Below are 16,627 nucleotides of genomic sequence, written 5' to 3'. Positions count from 1 at the left end.
TTAATTTGACCGTTGACGGTTTTTTGATAAATTGACCTTGCTCTCATTTGGATTATTCTCATTTCGGTTCCGTTCGGTATCTTCTTGACTTAAATTCGACCCTGCGCTCTTGGACTTAACTCTCTCACGGTTTATTGCATTTTTGCTGCATCCCTGTGTGTATTTTCACCAGTGATTCAGTATTTAACTGACGTGGGTTTTTAGAGTGTTGAACTCTTATTTAAGCTCACACGTGGTAAGTTGAAGGGGAAGCACATTGGAGCAGGACTTCAAATTTTATCAAGGCTCTTCCATTTGTGTTCGTGGTAATCTTCGGAGAAATTTGCAGCGTGCGGTTTTACGGAGGGTAATCGGAGATATCAAGGAGAGGACTCTTCTGGCCACATATCTTCGCACCGCTCGTGTCTCAAGCTCCCGCGAAAGTCTGAGGTAAGTGTCGAATATTTTACAGATTATGCATTTGTATACCTATATAATATGACGCGTAATTTCAGTTTTTGATGGTATGGTGGGAGTGTGTTTGAAAATCACGTGCAATGCTGGGAATAATTATTCTATTTGGTAAACTTTTATCTAATTGTTACTTGAGGTTGGTAAGGCAAATATTTCCTTTCACCATGGCTGAAAGCATCAGCGTACACCAAATGCTTGCATTCAAATTGAAACAGTGAAACCATATATACTTCTGGAATGATTAATCATCCGTCTTTTCTCTTCGGCCTTCGATTTTGATTTCGCTCTGTGATAGTGAATTAAATATGTGTGTAGCGAGAAACGTCTTTCCGAGATTTATTTCGAGTGTCCATAGATTTATGTCCTGAAAGCAATCCATAACTTCCTTCACTAACTGTCTTGCTACCTGCCTCATAAATATTCAGTTAACAGTATAATTATTGTGTCGGGTTGTTCAGAATGTGAAATAAGTTAGAAATAAGTAATAATGAGTACTAATTGTAAGATTTGTGAAGATCCAAACGAAATAGGTCATTCGATTAAGATTTACTGTCACCGACATTCACAGTTGCAGCGTAATTTTGCTTGAACGGGATGTTTCGTAACTCGCTGAATATGCCTTTCCATATAACCATACATGTCCTTGAACCATGTCCTATACGTCCTTAACCATGAACATGTCCTTTAAGTTACCTACGTGCTTCACCAATAATTGCAATACACACATTGTAGAAATAAATCTCAGAAAGTAGCTTTCTGTTGGCTATGGATTACCGTATTTTTTCCCACAGTCACCGTAGTGAATAATTTGCAGTCTTTTGTTCAGGGTTGATTGATTTAAATCACTTTATTTTTATTTTAAAAAATCAGGTGATTTTAACCATAATGTGATCTATATTTTTGATTTTTAAAGAGTCAAGAAAAGGAAGCTGTGAGTGTATAATTTTGATTTTTATTTCTTAATTAATACAATGAATCGACAGTTATGAGCACAATGCTGGCTCTTACATAGAAATGATACCGTAGGAATACATGTAACATGAAATTTAAAAAAAAGGCTTTGGTTAGAATACTAGTGTATCCATTGAAAAAAAATTGTTTTCTGATTTAACTCCTAAGCGTAGGCACCATACAAAGATGCAGAATTTTTTAAAACTTCATATGCTCTAGAATCGCATAATATAGCACATATGATACTTCCAAATGGCAATTTTATATTATGGCGACATAATTTTTAATTTGATACCATTCACATTTCCATAGTTCCCTCCCCTGATCGACTAAATGTTGTATTAAGTTTAGAGTATGTTGCCTCATATTGTTTCTGCAAACGATCATTCTCCAATATGCTGCCCAAATAGTTAGTTTTGCAAATAACTGAAATTTTTTGAATGGAGAATCATAAATTTCATTTATTTCAATAAAATTCGATTTAAATCAATAAAATCTGATTTTAAAAAATCATCAAAAATGATTTTGTTGAAATAAAATCAGATTTTTATCAACCCTGCTTTTGTTATTATTTGGGTAAATGTGGCACGTAGGTAGTAGTCGGGTAGAATGACAGTATATTTTTTTGTATCGGCAGGTTCGCCTTAAGCGGTTGATTCAGCAGTTGCCTCTTTCCTCTGATATCTTGACTACACTACTTCACTGCTGTTGCGTCAACGATGCCGAATCGTAGGTACAAGCCGTACAGTGAATGTTCGGGAAGGCATAAAAGACACCTCTCTTCCACAATTCAGCATAGTGACAATGACGTAGACAGTGACAGTGAAGTCCTTGATGAATTTGAACCTGCTGAGAGTTTAGGGGGAAGTAATTGTAACCCCACTGACATTGAGGACGATTCTGGTGACCTTAGCCCTGGGGAGGAAGCTGCAAACGGAGGCAGTGATTTCTCCACGTCAGATTCGGAGTTAGACGATAATTTCGATCTGGGAGAATTCCGAAAAGGTCTTTCAGAATGGGCAAGTGAAGGAGTTTCAATGAGGAAATGCAATGAGTTATTAACGTTGCTGAAACGACATCACTGTTTCACGTACCTGCCCTCAGACTCCAGAACTTTGCTGAAAACGCCGCGTAGCTCTATTGTCAAGCACATTGGTGGTGGTACTTACAGCCATATAGGAGTGCAAAAGAACTTATTGCGCATAATCAGAGAATCTCCCGATGTTCGTGGCATTCAAGTCTTAAGACTCCAGTGTAATGTCGATGGCCTTCCTCTTGCAAAGAGCTCCAGCAGTCAGGTGTGGGTTATTTTGATGTGCTTGGAAGACTTTCCGGTAATCCCACCTTTTCCTGTGGGCATTTTCCATGGCAATGGTAAACCCACTTCGTGCTCTGAGTTTCTGCATGACTATGTCCAGGAGATGAGGGAACTTAAAACAAGTGGCATCAATTGTGACGGTGACGATTTTCGTGTTGATGTCACATGCTATGTTTGTGATGCCCCTGCTCGTGCATTTGTTGCCCAAATCAAATCACACACGGGATACTCTGGTTGTGGCAAGTGCACTTCACAGGGGGAATATGTGGAAAATAGAGTGGTGTTCGATGAACTTAGTTCCCCTCTAAGGTCTGACGCTACATTCCGCCTAAGGTTAGATGAAGACCATCACATTGGGCATTCCCCACTGTTAGACATTCCAGAGGTAAAGATGGTTTCACAATTCCCGTTCGAATATATGCATTTGGTGTGCCTAGGGGTTATGCGCAAGATACTTCTAGCTTGGGTAAAAGGGAGTCTCCTTGTTAGACTACCAGCTGCAAAAGTGGCATCTTTGAATGAGAGGGTAGCTGTCATCACTCAAGGTGTACCTGCAGATTTCTCACGGAAACCAAGATCTTTGGTTCATTTGCAGCGGTGGAAAGCTACCGAATTTCGTACCTTTCTCCTGTATACTGGGCCCTTGCTAACGAAAGATATTGTAAACATTAATGTTTACAAACATTTTTTGGCTCTCCATTATGCCCTAAGACTGTTGGCCAGGAATGATTGCCTTGTTAATTTAGATTATTCAAAATCCCTCCTTCAATACTTTGTGAAGAAGTTTGGTGTATTGTACGGCCGGCAACATCTATCATATAATGTGCATGGACTACTCCATCTGGCAGATGATGTAAGATTACATGGGCCTGTCGATAAATTTAGTGCTTTTAAATTTGAGAATGCACTAGGCAAAATAAAGAGACTGGTGCGGAAGCCAAACCTTCCTCTTCCTCAGATTGTGCGACGCATTGAAGAGGCATCTTTGTTTAATCACCGTATAAGGGAGTCAAAGACAAGGCCTCATGCAGGCTGGCGGATCCCAAGAGTTCTCCCTTTTGGTTTGCAGCCTCCTTGTTACAGCAAATATGAGTTAAACTCATTACTATTTTCAGACCAACAACCAGATAACTGTGTGGTTACTGATAGCGGTGAAATTGTTATTATCACTTTAATTGCCACACAAGGAACTGAAGTGCAAATTGTTGGAAAAGCTTTCAGTGATGTTACTAGCTTTTATGAAGTACCTTCTTCATCCAAGAATGTGGGAATATATGTAGCTCGGGGATGGACAGCATCACGTTTGTGGCCAGTGAAGAGTATTAAAAGGAAGGCAATGTGTATCCCCTTACTTGATGAATCTGATGGCCAATCTTTTTATATTAGTGAGCTCCTCCATCATTGATGTATAATGATCATCAGTGTTGAGTGCAGTTTTCCGGCAACTACAGGTGTTCATCTTTAGTGAGCGAAGACAGTTCATAAATTCTGCTTCCACCCCACATAGTACTTTCCATTGTTCTGCAGAATACTGATGGGGTGGACATGGTTTCCATTTTCTATAATCTTCCTTGGATGTTAGCTGCTCACCTTCACCAATACCTTTGCCAAATTCCCGGAAAACTGCACTCACGGACATTGCTGGAGAAACCTTCGCAGGATGATCGTCGGCATTGCCCTTTGCATTTTTGGTAACTGAAACTATGTTGTCTTGCCTGTGTTTTTTTTTATTTTCTATATTTCTTTACATACAATATTTTCTTTCAGGATGCCATTTGTGGTGGCTGAGTTTTTACCTCACCGGGATTTCAAGGACGTCACTGTCCAGACAATTCCAGCCTGCTGGATAGTTGGTGAGAATGTAACAAGGTACCCACCCCCTGGGTACTCCTGGGCTGCAATGAGCAGACTGATCCATAAAGAGGTTGCTCCCAAGGACAACTGGGAAATGCTGGGGGTGAAGTTTGTTTCCCCCACCTTTGGTATGTATCTGTGTGTAGTGCTTACTTTTCATTATGAGCATGGTTTTCGTCATGTGCATAGATTTCCACTTGGACCATAAATCTTTTAATTAAAAACTTTCCACAGATTCTTATTTGGAAGCAGTAAGTGTAGAGCGCAAGGCTGCTGAGTGTAGCGACACTGACCTTGAGGTGGTATTGGAGAGCATGGCTGGTGAGGAGAGGAAGCGGAAAAGGAAAACTAAAAATATCCGTTACCCAAGCGAGCCCATCACTGATACGAGTGTAGACGAAGATAATGGTTGGCTTAGTGATCCTCCTCATTCGCCAGGTACATATGTCTTTAAGAGATAGTTGATAGGTCTTTGTTAGACCTGTTGCACTTTATTGAAATGTTGCATTCACCTCTTTCGTCAGAACCATCAGTGGGTGTGCATACGTCCACTTCGTACAGGCCTGGTGTCCCTGGGAGAAGCCAGTTGCCTAGGCCTCATCCTAAGGCTGCGGTTGGAGCCATAGCAAGATCTGTCTCAGCATCTTCATCCGAGCCTGGTGTTCAAACAATGGGTGCAAGAAGGGAGCCAAAAAACCCACTTGGGATGCAATACAGCTCAGCTATGACAAGTAAGTTGCCTTGTTGTTTATGATTCTGCTTTTGTTTGTAAGGATGAGGTATCTTTATGGGATGTTTATTCTTATATCTCATCAAACTTCTTTTCTTATACATTAGCCACCCATAGGAATACTGTGGCCAATCCTTCACAAACTCACCCGGTGGGATTTATCCCAAAGAAAAAGGCAACACCAAAGGATAATGTGGTGGAGCAACAAGCCAGGGTAGTGCGGGCAGTCGTGGAGTCTCCCAGTGAGTTCCCTGTTTGTTAAGGACTCTGTTTTTTTTCATCCAGGTGTTATATAAGAATAGTGTCTACGAAGTATTTCTTATTCATTGATCTTCTCTTCTTTTCTTGTGCATTAGCAATCAATAGGAACGTTGCAGCCAAGGCTAAAGTTGCAGTGGGCCAGCCACCGGCTGCAACTGTTGTGCAGCAGGTTAATGAGGGCATTGGTGAGTTGCCCAACCTAGGCTGCCGCACAGAAATGGATCCATTAGTAAAGGGTAAGGACTTAGTGAAGTGAAACGAAGCCTATGTCAGTCAAGTCCGCGTCATGTATTTCTAAAATGTATGACACAAAATTTATTTTATATTTCAGATATGTTTAAAGACATCAACATGCAACTGGCTGATATTAAAAAACAATTAACATCCATATCAAAGACCATCACCAAAGATGGCTTAGCTGTGAGTGAGAAAATAGATGCCCTGTCGTTGAGACTGCAGAGTTTACCTCTGGCTAGTACTGATGATGGCACAACTGCTGGTGGCAGTTATGATATCGGTAACAATGAATTGGAAGAGTGGCACTCTCTTCCATGCCAAACAGTGGATGAGCTCAGGATGGTGGAGGTGGAGTTGGGAAGAAGTGTAGACTACAGGAAGTTCCTGGTAGGTTTACCAAATGCTTTTTGGACATCGCCTTTTCTACCTTGCCACATGCTGTTAGCATTGGGGGCTGCCGGTCATATGGTACACTAATATGTATGATCTTATGTCTTACAGTTTCGATACTTGAGGGATCGCTCCACAAACATGTTAATGAGGAATGTCACTAATCAGACATTATCTGGGGCACTGAATAAAACAGTGAATGATATGTGCTCCTTACTCATGACGAAGGAGATGAGCATGCTATTTTGTATGAAGGGGAGGGCTACAAATAAAATAGCATTCGAGAGGGAATTCGTGAATACCCTCAATGTGGTATTTGGTAAGTTTCCATTAGTTATTATTATTATACATAGCTGAAAGTAGGCAATTGACTGGTGGCAGCATTAGATGTACATGAATAACAAATGTGTACATACCAAGTTTCTATATAATGCAAAGTTAAGAAACAATAGATATTTATGGTTAAAATAATACACTAATTCTAATCTCATACTACTAATGCTTTAACATTTTCCCAATAAACCAATTTCAAACAATCCATAAATACATAAATTCTAATATAATACAACTAAAAATGAATATTGACCCAATTTCACTCTCCCTTTTAGACCAATATGTAATTACTCAATAAGTGATGCACACTTCTTACTAAAAACAGGTCGAACCCTGGTCATGTAGGCCATTTTTTTGTTTCTTTTTGCTCTCTTTTATATTCTGCATGACCCAATGCAGGGTTATAAATGATCTCCCTACCACCTTATCAATATGCACTCCCCAATCAAGATTTGATGTGAAATTAACAATGTTGTAACTTCAGCAGTTTCTTTTCTTGTGTTGCATGTTACCATTGACTGACATGGAATTGTTATTTCACAGATGTAGTGAGAAGTAAGGGTGCTGTTGGCCTGAGCATGGACCTGGCATCAGTATCGAGGAGCATGGGGGAGTGGTTCCGTGTGTCGCGGCAGAGAGTCTACGGCAAAAGCCGTATTCCTGTTGCTGAAGCTGCTATTGAGGCCTATTGTGAAAGTGAGGAGTACGAAGAGAGTGAAATCCAGTATTTTTCTGAATAAAAAAATTTTAAACAAAGTTTTTTCACCCTTTCTTTTGTATATTGCACCTTTCCAGTGTAAAAATGTCCCATAGGTTCTGTTTCAGTGGCTCCCCAGGGTTTCCTGTTATAGTCATTGGGATGAGTTATGGTAAACCAGAGTATTCCAGAGTCGTTTCGCCTGTGTATTCTGTATCGCTTGCCAGTAGGGGAAGTGGTTAGGGTTGGTCCTTCCTCCTTCAGAGATCTAGGCATGCGGTTAATTGTGCTCATTCAAATCTGCCGCCGAAACCAGGACGCTATAAGATATTAGTATTCCTTTTCGCTAACAGATGGCGCCACCAATACATCACCGTCAGTTTGCGTGTTAGTATGGAAATTTCCCACATGTGGCGCTACTGTACGAAAGGAAGTGTCTTACTTTTCCTGAGGATATTTGACGGCATTCCTTACCCAAACGTCCACGGAATCTTACCCTCGACTTACATAAGTTCCTTAGCTCACTATAAGCTCCTTATCGGCTTTTTCCGTAAGAAAACCATAAGATACGGATAACTCACTTACTTTTTGCTAGCTGGGTTATGATTCAATTCGACAAACTTTTGTATCAGGGCAAAATTAAATTTTAGCGCATTTTCGCAACTAAGACGTACTTTTATCGTTAAAGAGAAAAATGCCACGACTTTAATATAAGCATCAGCAATAGGTCTCTGAACACCTATTTAGGTAAAGACGTTTCTGAAAATTATGTGTGGTTATTAAGGTAAAAGTTGTAACAATATGGCTGTAAAGTCATCTATTTTTTTTATTATGAGCATTTAAAATACCTCTTACAAGCCATCAAAGAAAAACGTAATTCGCACCGCCGCCATCTTGAATGACGTCAGCTCATGTCATAACCAACTTCATCGTGCACATTATTGAAGTTTACAGTGGAGATATTGTGGTTATTACGCCGTATTTTTTTGTGTCGTAGTTATTCCTCGACATGTCGAAGCGTATCTTCAAGTACTGTATTGTGCCTAAGTGCAGAAATACGACTATAAATGCTCCAAATAAATATTTCCATACGGTCACCCAAGACTCAAGGCCTGTTTACACGGTGCATTAACCCGTACGGGTTAATGTCTAAATGTATGAACGCGAGAATGAACGCCAAAATGCACCGTGTAACCACCCAACTTGTGCGAATGCATGCACAGAAAATAGAACCTGTTCTAATTTGGTTCATGCATTCGTACATGTTCCGTTCCGGTCCACAAAAATCATTCACGCAAACGTACATTAACTCGTACGTGTTAATGTACCGTGTAAACAGGCCTTTAGAACGAAGATTGGTTCGGATGAGAAAGTGCCGACGAATGTGAATGAATGAAAAAAATGAATTCTAATATTAACGCAATGTTTATCAGATTTGACTCAAACCTATACCTACTCATCTCCACCAGTGGAAAGATTTTTCACTTGCTGGCTTTATCCACTTCGAGGGGATCTCTGTCCGAAACTCTTTGAAAAAATTGTATCCCTCAAGGAGAATAATGCAACCATGTAGAGCAACATTTGGGAAGTTTTACTTTAAACAATAAAATATATATATTTAAAACATACCTTTCTCGTGTACTATCTTTACGAGCAAAAACTGGTAAAATATTTTTGAAGATATCTTAGTTTCCATACAAATGTATTTCTTTTATTTCAAAAAGTATTTCAAATACTGATTTAGATTTCAAACACCCAAGTCACAGGTATTGTGCGTTTCAATTTTGCCCAGCCCTGCTTACATAATACTTGAACTGCTGTCCTAACTTATCAGATCTAGCTATGCAATCATTGCAAGAAAGGCTGTAAACTTCCACCTCACCGTCCTCCTCAAAAACTCGTGCCTCCACATAATAGGTCTTAGTTGTGCTCCGGGGACACACGAGCTCAAACGATACATTCGTTTTGATTGTGCATAATTTGCACACAACCAATGGCGTCGTCAGCGTAATCTTCTCGTCCGACCCTAATTGGAATAAAATAAAATACAATAAAAAAACAATAAAATGGAATTTCATTGTTAAATTTCATAAACACATTTAATATGTATTTTACATGAGCCACTAATATTATATTTCCATATCTATGCATCTTCACTCCTCGCCTTTCAGCATGCATGCAGCAATTGTCGTTGCTTATGTAAGTAAACATTGCTGCCGTTGTAATATTCGGCAAGTTTCTGGGAGTCAGCCTTGGTGAAACCAGATTCCGTACGGGACGTTTGTTTTTTTTACGATAAAACCTCCGAAAGATATATAAGAAATAAAACCTCACTTAAAGTCGTTAAATAAACCGAGAAATTTAGGGGCAATGCGCAACGCCACTGATATTTCTCACGCGATTGCATGAGCTAACGTTCACTTTCCGGCTTGCCCATGGAATTACGATTTGAAGTGGGTGTGTTTGTGGAACTGTTACGGTCATTTATTTGGTAAATTCTTAACAAATACGTAAAAAAAAGTGTGTTAAAGAGGAGTTAATAACAATTTACTATATTTAACGATTTGTAGTTAATATTTGAAGGCGTATTAAAATTTTGTCGAGAGACCTATTGACGCAACCACGTATATCCATTCCAAAATTACCGCCCCTCGAATTTTGATATCGATCTGTCGATGTGTTTAGAGCTCGATTAGTCGATAGCGTCGAGTCGAGCGACCGTTCGATTAGTGTATGAGCGGGAGCAAGCTGGAGCACGTTGTGAAGTTGCATAGATTTTATACTCTATAGGAGTTTGTGTTCATCCCGTTAAATACTTAAGTCGGTATTTTGTGTACTTTGAGATGTAGTGTTCTCATACTTAAAATTCCTTGTGGATTAATGTTGATGCCGGACTTCCTTCTAATCGAGGTTAGTAGATGTATGTTTGTAAATAAGTTCGTGGTTAAGCAATTTATTTGTGTTATAATCCTTTACATATGCTACGTAGGCTATATATATTGTATGTGTTCTTGTAGTTCTTTTAAAAAAGATATAAGTTATCCTGCTTATTACCCTAATTGATCTAGAATTGGTACTGGATCCTTCATTTCCTGTAATGATTCGAAGAAATTATTAGATCATCTTGTATTATCATAAAATGTATATCATATCAGAACCTAATAATAACATCATGAATATAGTTTCTCATGCACCAGGGCTGCTATTCTGGATGGAATAGCATTATGCTCTTCTCCGATATTGCAACCGATGTTGCTATAATTAGCATTTTGCAAGGCTTATGCTATTCGGTATTCAGAACGGTTGCAATTCGTGTTTTTGCTACACCGGAAGACGTAATTCTCAAAATAGCATAGGCCCGTTGCTATTCACTATTCTGAACGGCGAATTGCAACCGGTAGTGTTGCAATAATATTACGTGGTCTTCGAGGCCGAGCTATTCGGTATTGCAACCCAGAAAACGTGCGCATTGCGATGTCAAATTGTTTTTCTGAGGTTAAAGTTACCTAATCAGCTATTAAAAAATGGAATAATTGCCAAAAATAAAATGATATCTGCTTTATTTTAATTTAATAACAGTAGCATACGTGATGAATATTTACCTAGTTAAGTGAATTGGTTAGAAATTAACATTCGAGCTTAATACATGAAGCACAAGCTTGCTTCATCGATAGTACGAAAACAATAACAATTAATGCAAAGAATTATTACGATTAGCCCAAATTTTCCATGTTTTATTCATATTTACAATTCATAATTTTATTTCATCACTTGACTTGCTACTAAAAATATCCTCAATGTATGCTATCAGGTCGATTCTTGAAAAATTTCAAGCTTGTGTTAACACACTAACTCGCCAAATATAATAATAGTTATAGCTTTCAATGAAAACAATATATTACCATAATAATACCATATACTTTGATCATCCATTCATTTCCTCAATTGGACAGTATATACAAATACATGCAACGAGTTGAAATTATTTTCCCCACTATTCGCTACCTTCTACAAGTAAAACTTAAAATTTAATAAATAATAACAGGGGCAGTCGACTTGAATTACTTGCTTGAAAACAAAGGATTTCTCCGAACACCAATTAAGTTTCCGAACAAATATGATTCACCACAAACGTTTAATGGAATATCCATGTACATCATAAACGCAATATATATCATGTGGAATTCAATACAAATTGTTTCCTCTATAGACAAGTAAGTTATTCACACAATTAATTTTCAGTATATCGGCACAGTTCAGGGTCTATAAAAAATTTCAGTGAGCACATTAAAATCAGCTGATACGAAAACAATGATAACTGACACAACAGCACTTTCCACACGATTCACTATTGCTAGATTCACTTTTTCACAGCTGTTCCATCCATCCTCAACTTCACCATCACCTCCCTCTGCTTTTTCCAAATCTGCAGCTGAAATATTGATACTATTCCATCGTAATACATGAAAGCACAGCTGTGACGTTGCCATCCTACTTCATTTCCTAAACAGAGATTGAATACTGAAATTAGGGAGTCATATAATATAAAGTTAGTATTAGAAACAAAAGCTTTAAGTCCATTCAGTAAAGCTATATCGTCACGATCAAAGCAATAAAAGTTGGTACATATTTATTTTGACTTGCAACGAACAGACAGACTTCCTAATTAGACAGAAGCCTAAGACAATTACAAAGAAAATCAAACATATTTAGCTTTCAGTGATTATTTCGCATAACATATATCTCACGATAAAGGACCGATCGGATGTAGGGAAATGATTCAATATTTATGTCCGATAAATCATAACAGTAAAATTATGACCTAATCCACCTGTCTGAAGCCATTGTGATATTATCACAACAACAACAAACAGCTGATTTCCTAAACGAGATTTTCAAAGCAAATTATAAATAAATCCACGGTTTAATATAATTTTGAAATGCAAATGAAGCAATTATTTGTAATTGCAAGTCAATATCCCGTGAAATACAGAAATATATATAAAATATCTTCCCCCTCATTGGTTGCGAAAACTGTTCAGAAAGTTTTTCATACGGGAAGGGGTGGAGCTTCCAAATAGCTCGCGCAAGAAATAGCATGATGCTATTCTGAACAAAATTATTACTACACGTCATTCAGAATACGGGGTCGTTGCAATAATGACCCGCAGAATAGCATATGCTATTTATTGCAATGCTTATCCAGAATAGCAGCCAAAGATACCATCCATTTATCTTTAGTGATCTAATATCCTATGAATGGGAAGAATACCATCTGTGCGAAATGCCTCTCGTTATGATTCCTGTTTCACGTTCTTCTGTGACAGTGTCTCTGAAATATTTTCACTCTCGCAATGTAAGCATAAAAAAATGTCAATACTTGTGAGTTTTGGCTTTGTATAATCTTAGGGAAAATTAGCGAAAACAGAAAGTGATCATGTGTGTGAAGGCAGTACACCTCTGCTTTTGACAAATGCTATTGAATATCAACCTCTAGTAATCCACTAGTAATTTCTAATTTGACTCTTCTGTTTATAATTTTCAGGTTTGTGAAAACGTTAGTTCTCCTCACGGATGTGGTGACAAAAACAGATAAAAAATAATTTCTAGTTTTTAATATTGATATCTGCTTGTTCCAAAAGACTTTTTTTACCTCAACGAATTTATGACTGTCTTTCCGGCTTAGAATGACATTGTAGTGAAGTCTGCTTATCAAAAATGAAATTATAAATTTTATATATCATTCCTAATGTATCAACATTCTCTCTATGTAGAGCATCGGTGGTCTGCACGATGTCGTACGTGTATCGCCAACAATTCGCGGTGATGGTTGACTGATCCTATGTTTCGTACATTGGGATTCCTGTGCAATGCTGGTAAATAATCTGATTGCTCATTGACGCTCTTAGTAATTTCAATCATGAAGTATATATTTCTTTCCATGCGTTTGTGATGTTTCTTTTATTGCTGAACATTGGTGGATGCTCATGAAATTTTCTTCCAAGCTTTCCACTTGTTTTGTGCTTGTGAGTTTGCTTTTTCAGTGCTGATAGACGATCTCATTAATGTCCTATTTCCATTTCTTTGTAGTGCTGAGTAATTGCTGAATCTCTTGACATTTCCTTTCACTCTCCCTAATATATTTGTGCTAATGAAAACGGTTTTCAATGCTAATGAATGATATATTTAACTGCCGTAATATACTGCACATTTCTGTTACTTCATTGTTCTTCACTTTCACTCTCTCTAATTTCTATGTGGTTGTGATAATGTTTTTCTGTGCTGATGAATTATATCTTTCGCTGCCATCATAAAGTGCACATTTCCATTTGTTTATAATGGTTTATTTTAGTGCAAAGTAGTAATTTTGGTAGTTGAATTATCTTTTGGAGTGCTGATAAACACTTCCCTTCCTTGCCATCATGAAACACATGCTTTAATTTGTCGGCCATGCTCCTTTTAGTTTAAGTTTTGGGGGATTTCGTTTGTAGCCACACTATCAATTTATGCCTGTGAGTATGCTTTTCGAGTGTTGTATTCTTAAAATTTAACTAAAAATCTTACTCAGTTGCTTAATATGTCTCACTTAATTCTGTGATGTGGCTACTCAGACATCAATCAAATCATTGTTATAAACAAACAAGCAATGCCCGGCACACAGATGTTCAGAGCTCATGAGGATAAAATAAAATGGTTAACTTCCACATACTTTTTATTAACAAACTACCAACCCGGTTTCGACACGTAGTGTCATTATCAAGTGACAATACGTGTCGAAACCCGGTCGGTAGTTTGTTACTAAAAAGTGTGTGGAAGTTAACCATTTTATTTTATCCTCATGAATATAAAACATTTCCACTGTATATCGCTGGACACTGTGAATTATGTTCAGAACTCATGCTTTGAAGCTGCCTAATTATTCTTTTCTTTTGTCTGTGTTTCTCAAATGGTTGCCATTATTTTAAAATGGTTAGTGTGTAATTCAGTATAAAAGGAAATATTGGCACAGATGTCCACCTAACAATAATCTTAAGTATTTCATGATTTTCGAGAGAGTGAGATCCTATTGCCTTCTGTTAAAAAAATATTGCTATAGCTATATCCTTCGTTTGCTACAGCCGACCTCAGTGAATAATTGATAAATCTTTATTCATTATCTGCTTTTCAGAATCATCTGAGTGCAGGACACTGTGGTAGGTAGGAGTGGTAGTCAAGCAAATTGGGTTCTGTGTCGGGTAATCACTCACAGATTCTTATATTTTTGTTTTTAATGCATGTATGGGAAATCAATGGAGATGCACTCCCTTGTGGTACTCAAAGCAAAGTACAGCATTTCTTTATCAGTCTGTGTATGCAGCTCAGGATGCTTTTTGTAAAATGTTGCACCCTACTTTTCTTCTTTTCCCTGCATTATGCATAGTTGGCCATTAGTGACTATATCTTAGAATGCAACTTGTTGCTATGTCATGCAAGTATTCCGAGTGACCTTTTCCCCCCTTTCCAAAAATGTCTTCTGCAAAAGTCATCCACTTACAACATTCATATTTACAGAAAAGATTCCCATGACTATTTCTTCCTTTCAAGTTCTGGCATGTTATTCCTGAAGATTGTGTCTATGCATCTTACCCAAAATTATCCTTTTTAATTAAATGTAGATGCTTCTTTTCACTTGCCATCCTTAACTTTTTGGAAATCTCTTTGCAGAACATAATGGATCATGTCTATGGCCATTTGCTGCTTCATTCACTGCTGAATTATTATTCAAACGGAACATGATTAACATCCAATACGTTGGAAATCAAATTAAAGAATATCATGGAATATTCATGATGCTTTGCTATTGCTAAATATTTTTAATGGAGTTATCAGAATATACTTCAATTTGTTCAAGATGCCATATGACTTTCAAAAGGTCGAATATGATTTAACTTCACTGTAGACCTGTGCTATAATTTCTTCCTTCTTGTATCTGCATCACATATTGATTCCTACAAGATGATTGTATTGTCTAAGTGTTTCATTTTGATTAATATTTTGCAGGAAAGATGGTCAAAGTATGGAACTATAAATTTATGAAGTCTTAGTTGTATGTGAAATATTTCGGATTTCTTAAGATATGTTCTAATTGCTTAGGTGTACGTAGGTGGTTATTATTAAAGATTTACTGATAGGCATGTTCCCATGGAGTATTTGAAAAGTATTCTGGTAGTCTTCCCTCCCTTACCTCCCTCTCATCAATTTCTATAACATCTCTCACAGGCAGTGTTTATTCATCATTACATCAGCATCGAAACTAGTGACAATCACATTATTAAAAGGAAAACAAACATTCTGCTGCTTAGTAACCGGTATCCATTTACATACATTACATCCCTCCAGCACTAGCTTAAAAAATAAAAATCAATGTTAAAATAACCAAGTATGGAGAACAAGAAAATCCAAGTCAATAACCGTTAAAACAGAAGGTCTAATACAGCATGTCACACTTTACAAATTAAGTTTGTCAGGCGGTTTAGACAGTCTATGGGGCCTACACAAAATGTCTGTTTCACAACCATCTTTAGTTTCACTTCTTCCTTGGCGCTACAGCTTTTTGTCAGTTTTGGCCGTCAATACAATCTTCCTCCATTCCTCCCTCTTAATGGCCTTATTTCTCCATCCTCTTATCCCCAAAGCAGCCAGGTCTGCTTCCACTCCATCTTGCCATTTTAGGCGTGGACGTCCTATTCTTTTTACGCTGAATAATTTTCCCTCCCAAACTCTTTTGGCCACTCTCTCCTCTGACATTCTTATCAAATGTCCCATCCATCTGAGTCTCTGTGACTTGACAAATCTCACAATGTCTTGGCCCTCTATGAGGTCGTCAAGTTCTTCATTCCATCGTCTTCGAAAAACTCCATTTTCTTGTATGGGTCCATAAATTTTCCTTTGGATCCTTCTCTCGAAACATCTAAGTGCGTGCGCCTCTGCTGTTGATAACGTCCAGCATTCACATCCATAAGTGACAACAGGTCTTATTAAAGTTTTATATATTTTACATTTAGTATTTCTTCTTATCAGTCTACTTTTCAACAATTTATGATTTGAGAAGTACGCTCTGTTACCAGCGGTGATTCTGTCTTTTATGCAAGCACTTATTGAGTTATCCGATGTCACCAATGCCCCAAGATATTTAAAGGATGAGACACCCTCAAATTTATCTCCGTCGATATCTAATGTCTGAGGTCGACTGCGAGCTTCAGATGTGGACATGCACATGTATTTTGTTTTGCCACAGTTAACTTTCAGTCCAATTCTTCCCGCGCTTTCCTTTAGTGAGCCAAATATTTCTTTCGACTTCCTTGCAGATCTGGCTACAATGACTATATCATCTGCATACGCTAGTATTTGACTGCTCCGATAG

At 37.8% G+C, this 16,627-nt stretch overlaps 2 protein-coding genes across 7 annotated transcripts in view; both read left to right on the top strand.

Annotated features, from left to right (window-relative positions):
- The first annotated feature begins 5,728 nt into the window (after positions 1-5,728).
- On the top strand, positions 5,729-7,432 carry LOC124172944. The gene is made up of 4 exons (XM_046552475.1): positions 5,729-5,803; positions 5,899-6,191; positions 6,306-6,513; positions 7,071-7,432. The coding sequence occupies exons 1-4, from the start codon at positions 5,785-5,787 to the stop codon at positions 7,265-7,267; spliced, it is 717 nt and encodes a 238-aa protein (XP_046408431.1). The 5' UTR covers positions 5,729-5,784; the 3' UTR covers positions 7,268-7,432.
- Positions 7,433-9,968: 2,536 nt separating this feature from the next.
- LOC124172901 (zinc finger protein 883-like) overlaps positions 9,969-16,627 on the top strand; it is a 73,013-nt gene continuing 66,354 nt past the window's right edge. Inside the window, exons 1-3 of one of the 6 annotated variants that reach the window (XM_046552412.1) lie at positions 9,969-10,134; positions 12,999-13,100; positions 14,393-14,417. The gene's annotated coding sequence lies outside the window, so the exon portion shown is untranslated. Of the gene's footprint in view, positions 10,135-12,998; positions 13,101-14,392; positions 14,460-16,627 lie in introns of all 6 variants that reach the window. The other 5 variants (XM_046552411.1, XM_046552409.1, XM_046552413.1 and 2 more) reach the window with 5 other exon arrangements.

This window comes from Ischnura elegans (genome assembly GCF_921293095.1).
Source record: "Ischnura elegans chromosome 13 unlocalized genomic scaffold, ioIscEleg1.1 SUPER_13_unloc_3, whole genome shotgun sequence".
Lineage (NCBI taxonomy): Eukaryota > Metazoa > Arthropoda > Insecta > Odonata > Coenagrionidae > Ischnura > Ischnura elegans.
This window is presented reverse-complemented; position numbering and strand designations above follow the sequence as displayed.

Excerpts from the sequence above, each read along its gene's own strand:
- LOC124172944 (XM_046552475.1), top strand. Across the intron at positions 6,192-6,305 it reads TAGACTACAGGAAGTTCCTG|TTTCGATACTTGAGGGATCG; the intron begins GTAGGTTTACCA and ends TATGTCTTACAG. Across the intron at positions 6,514-7,070 it reads TACCCTCAATGTGGTATTTG|ATGTAGTGAGAAGTAAGGGT; the intron begins GTAAGTTTCCAT and ends GTTATTTCACAG.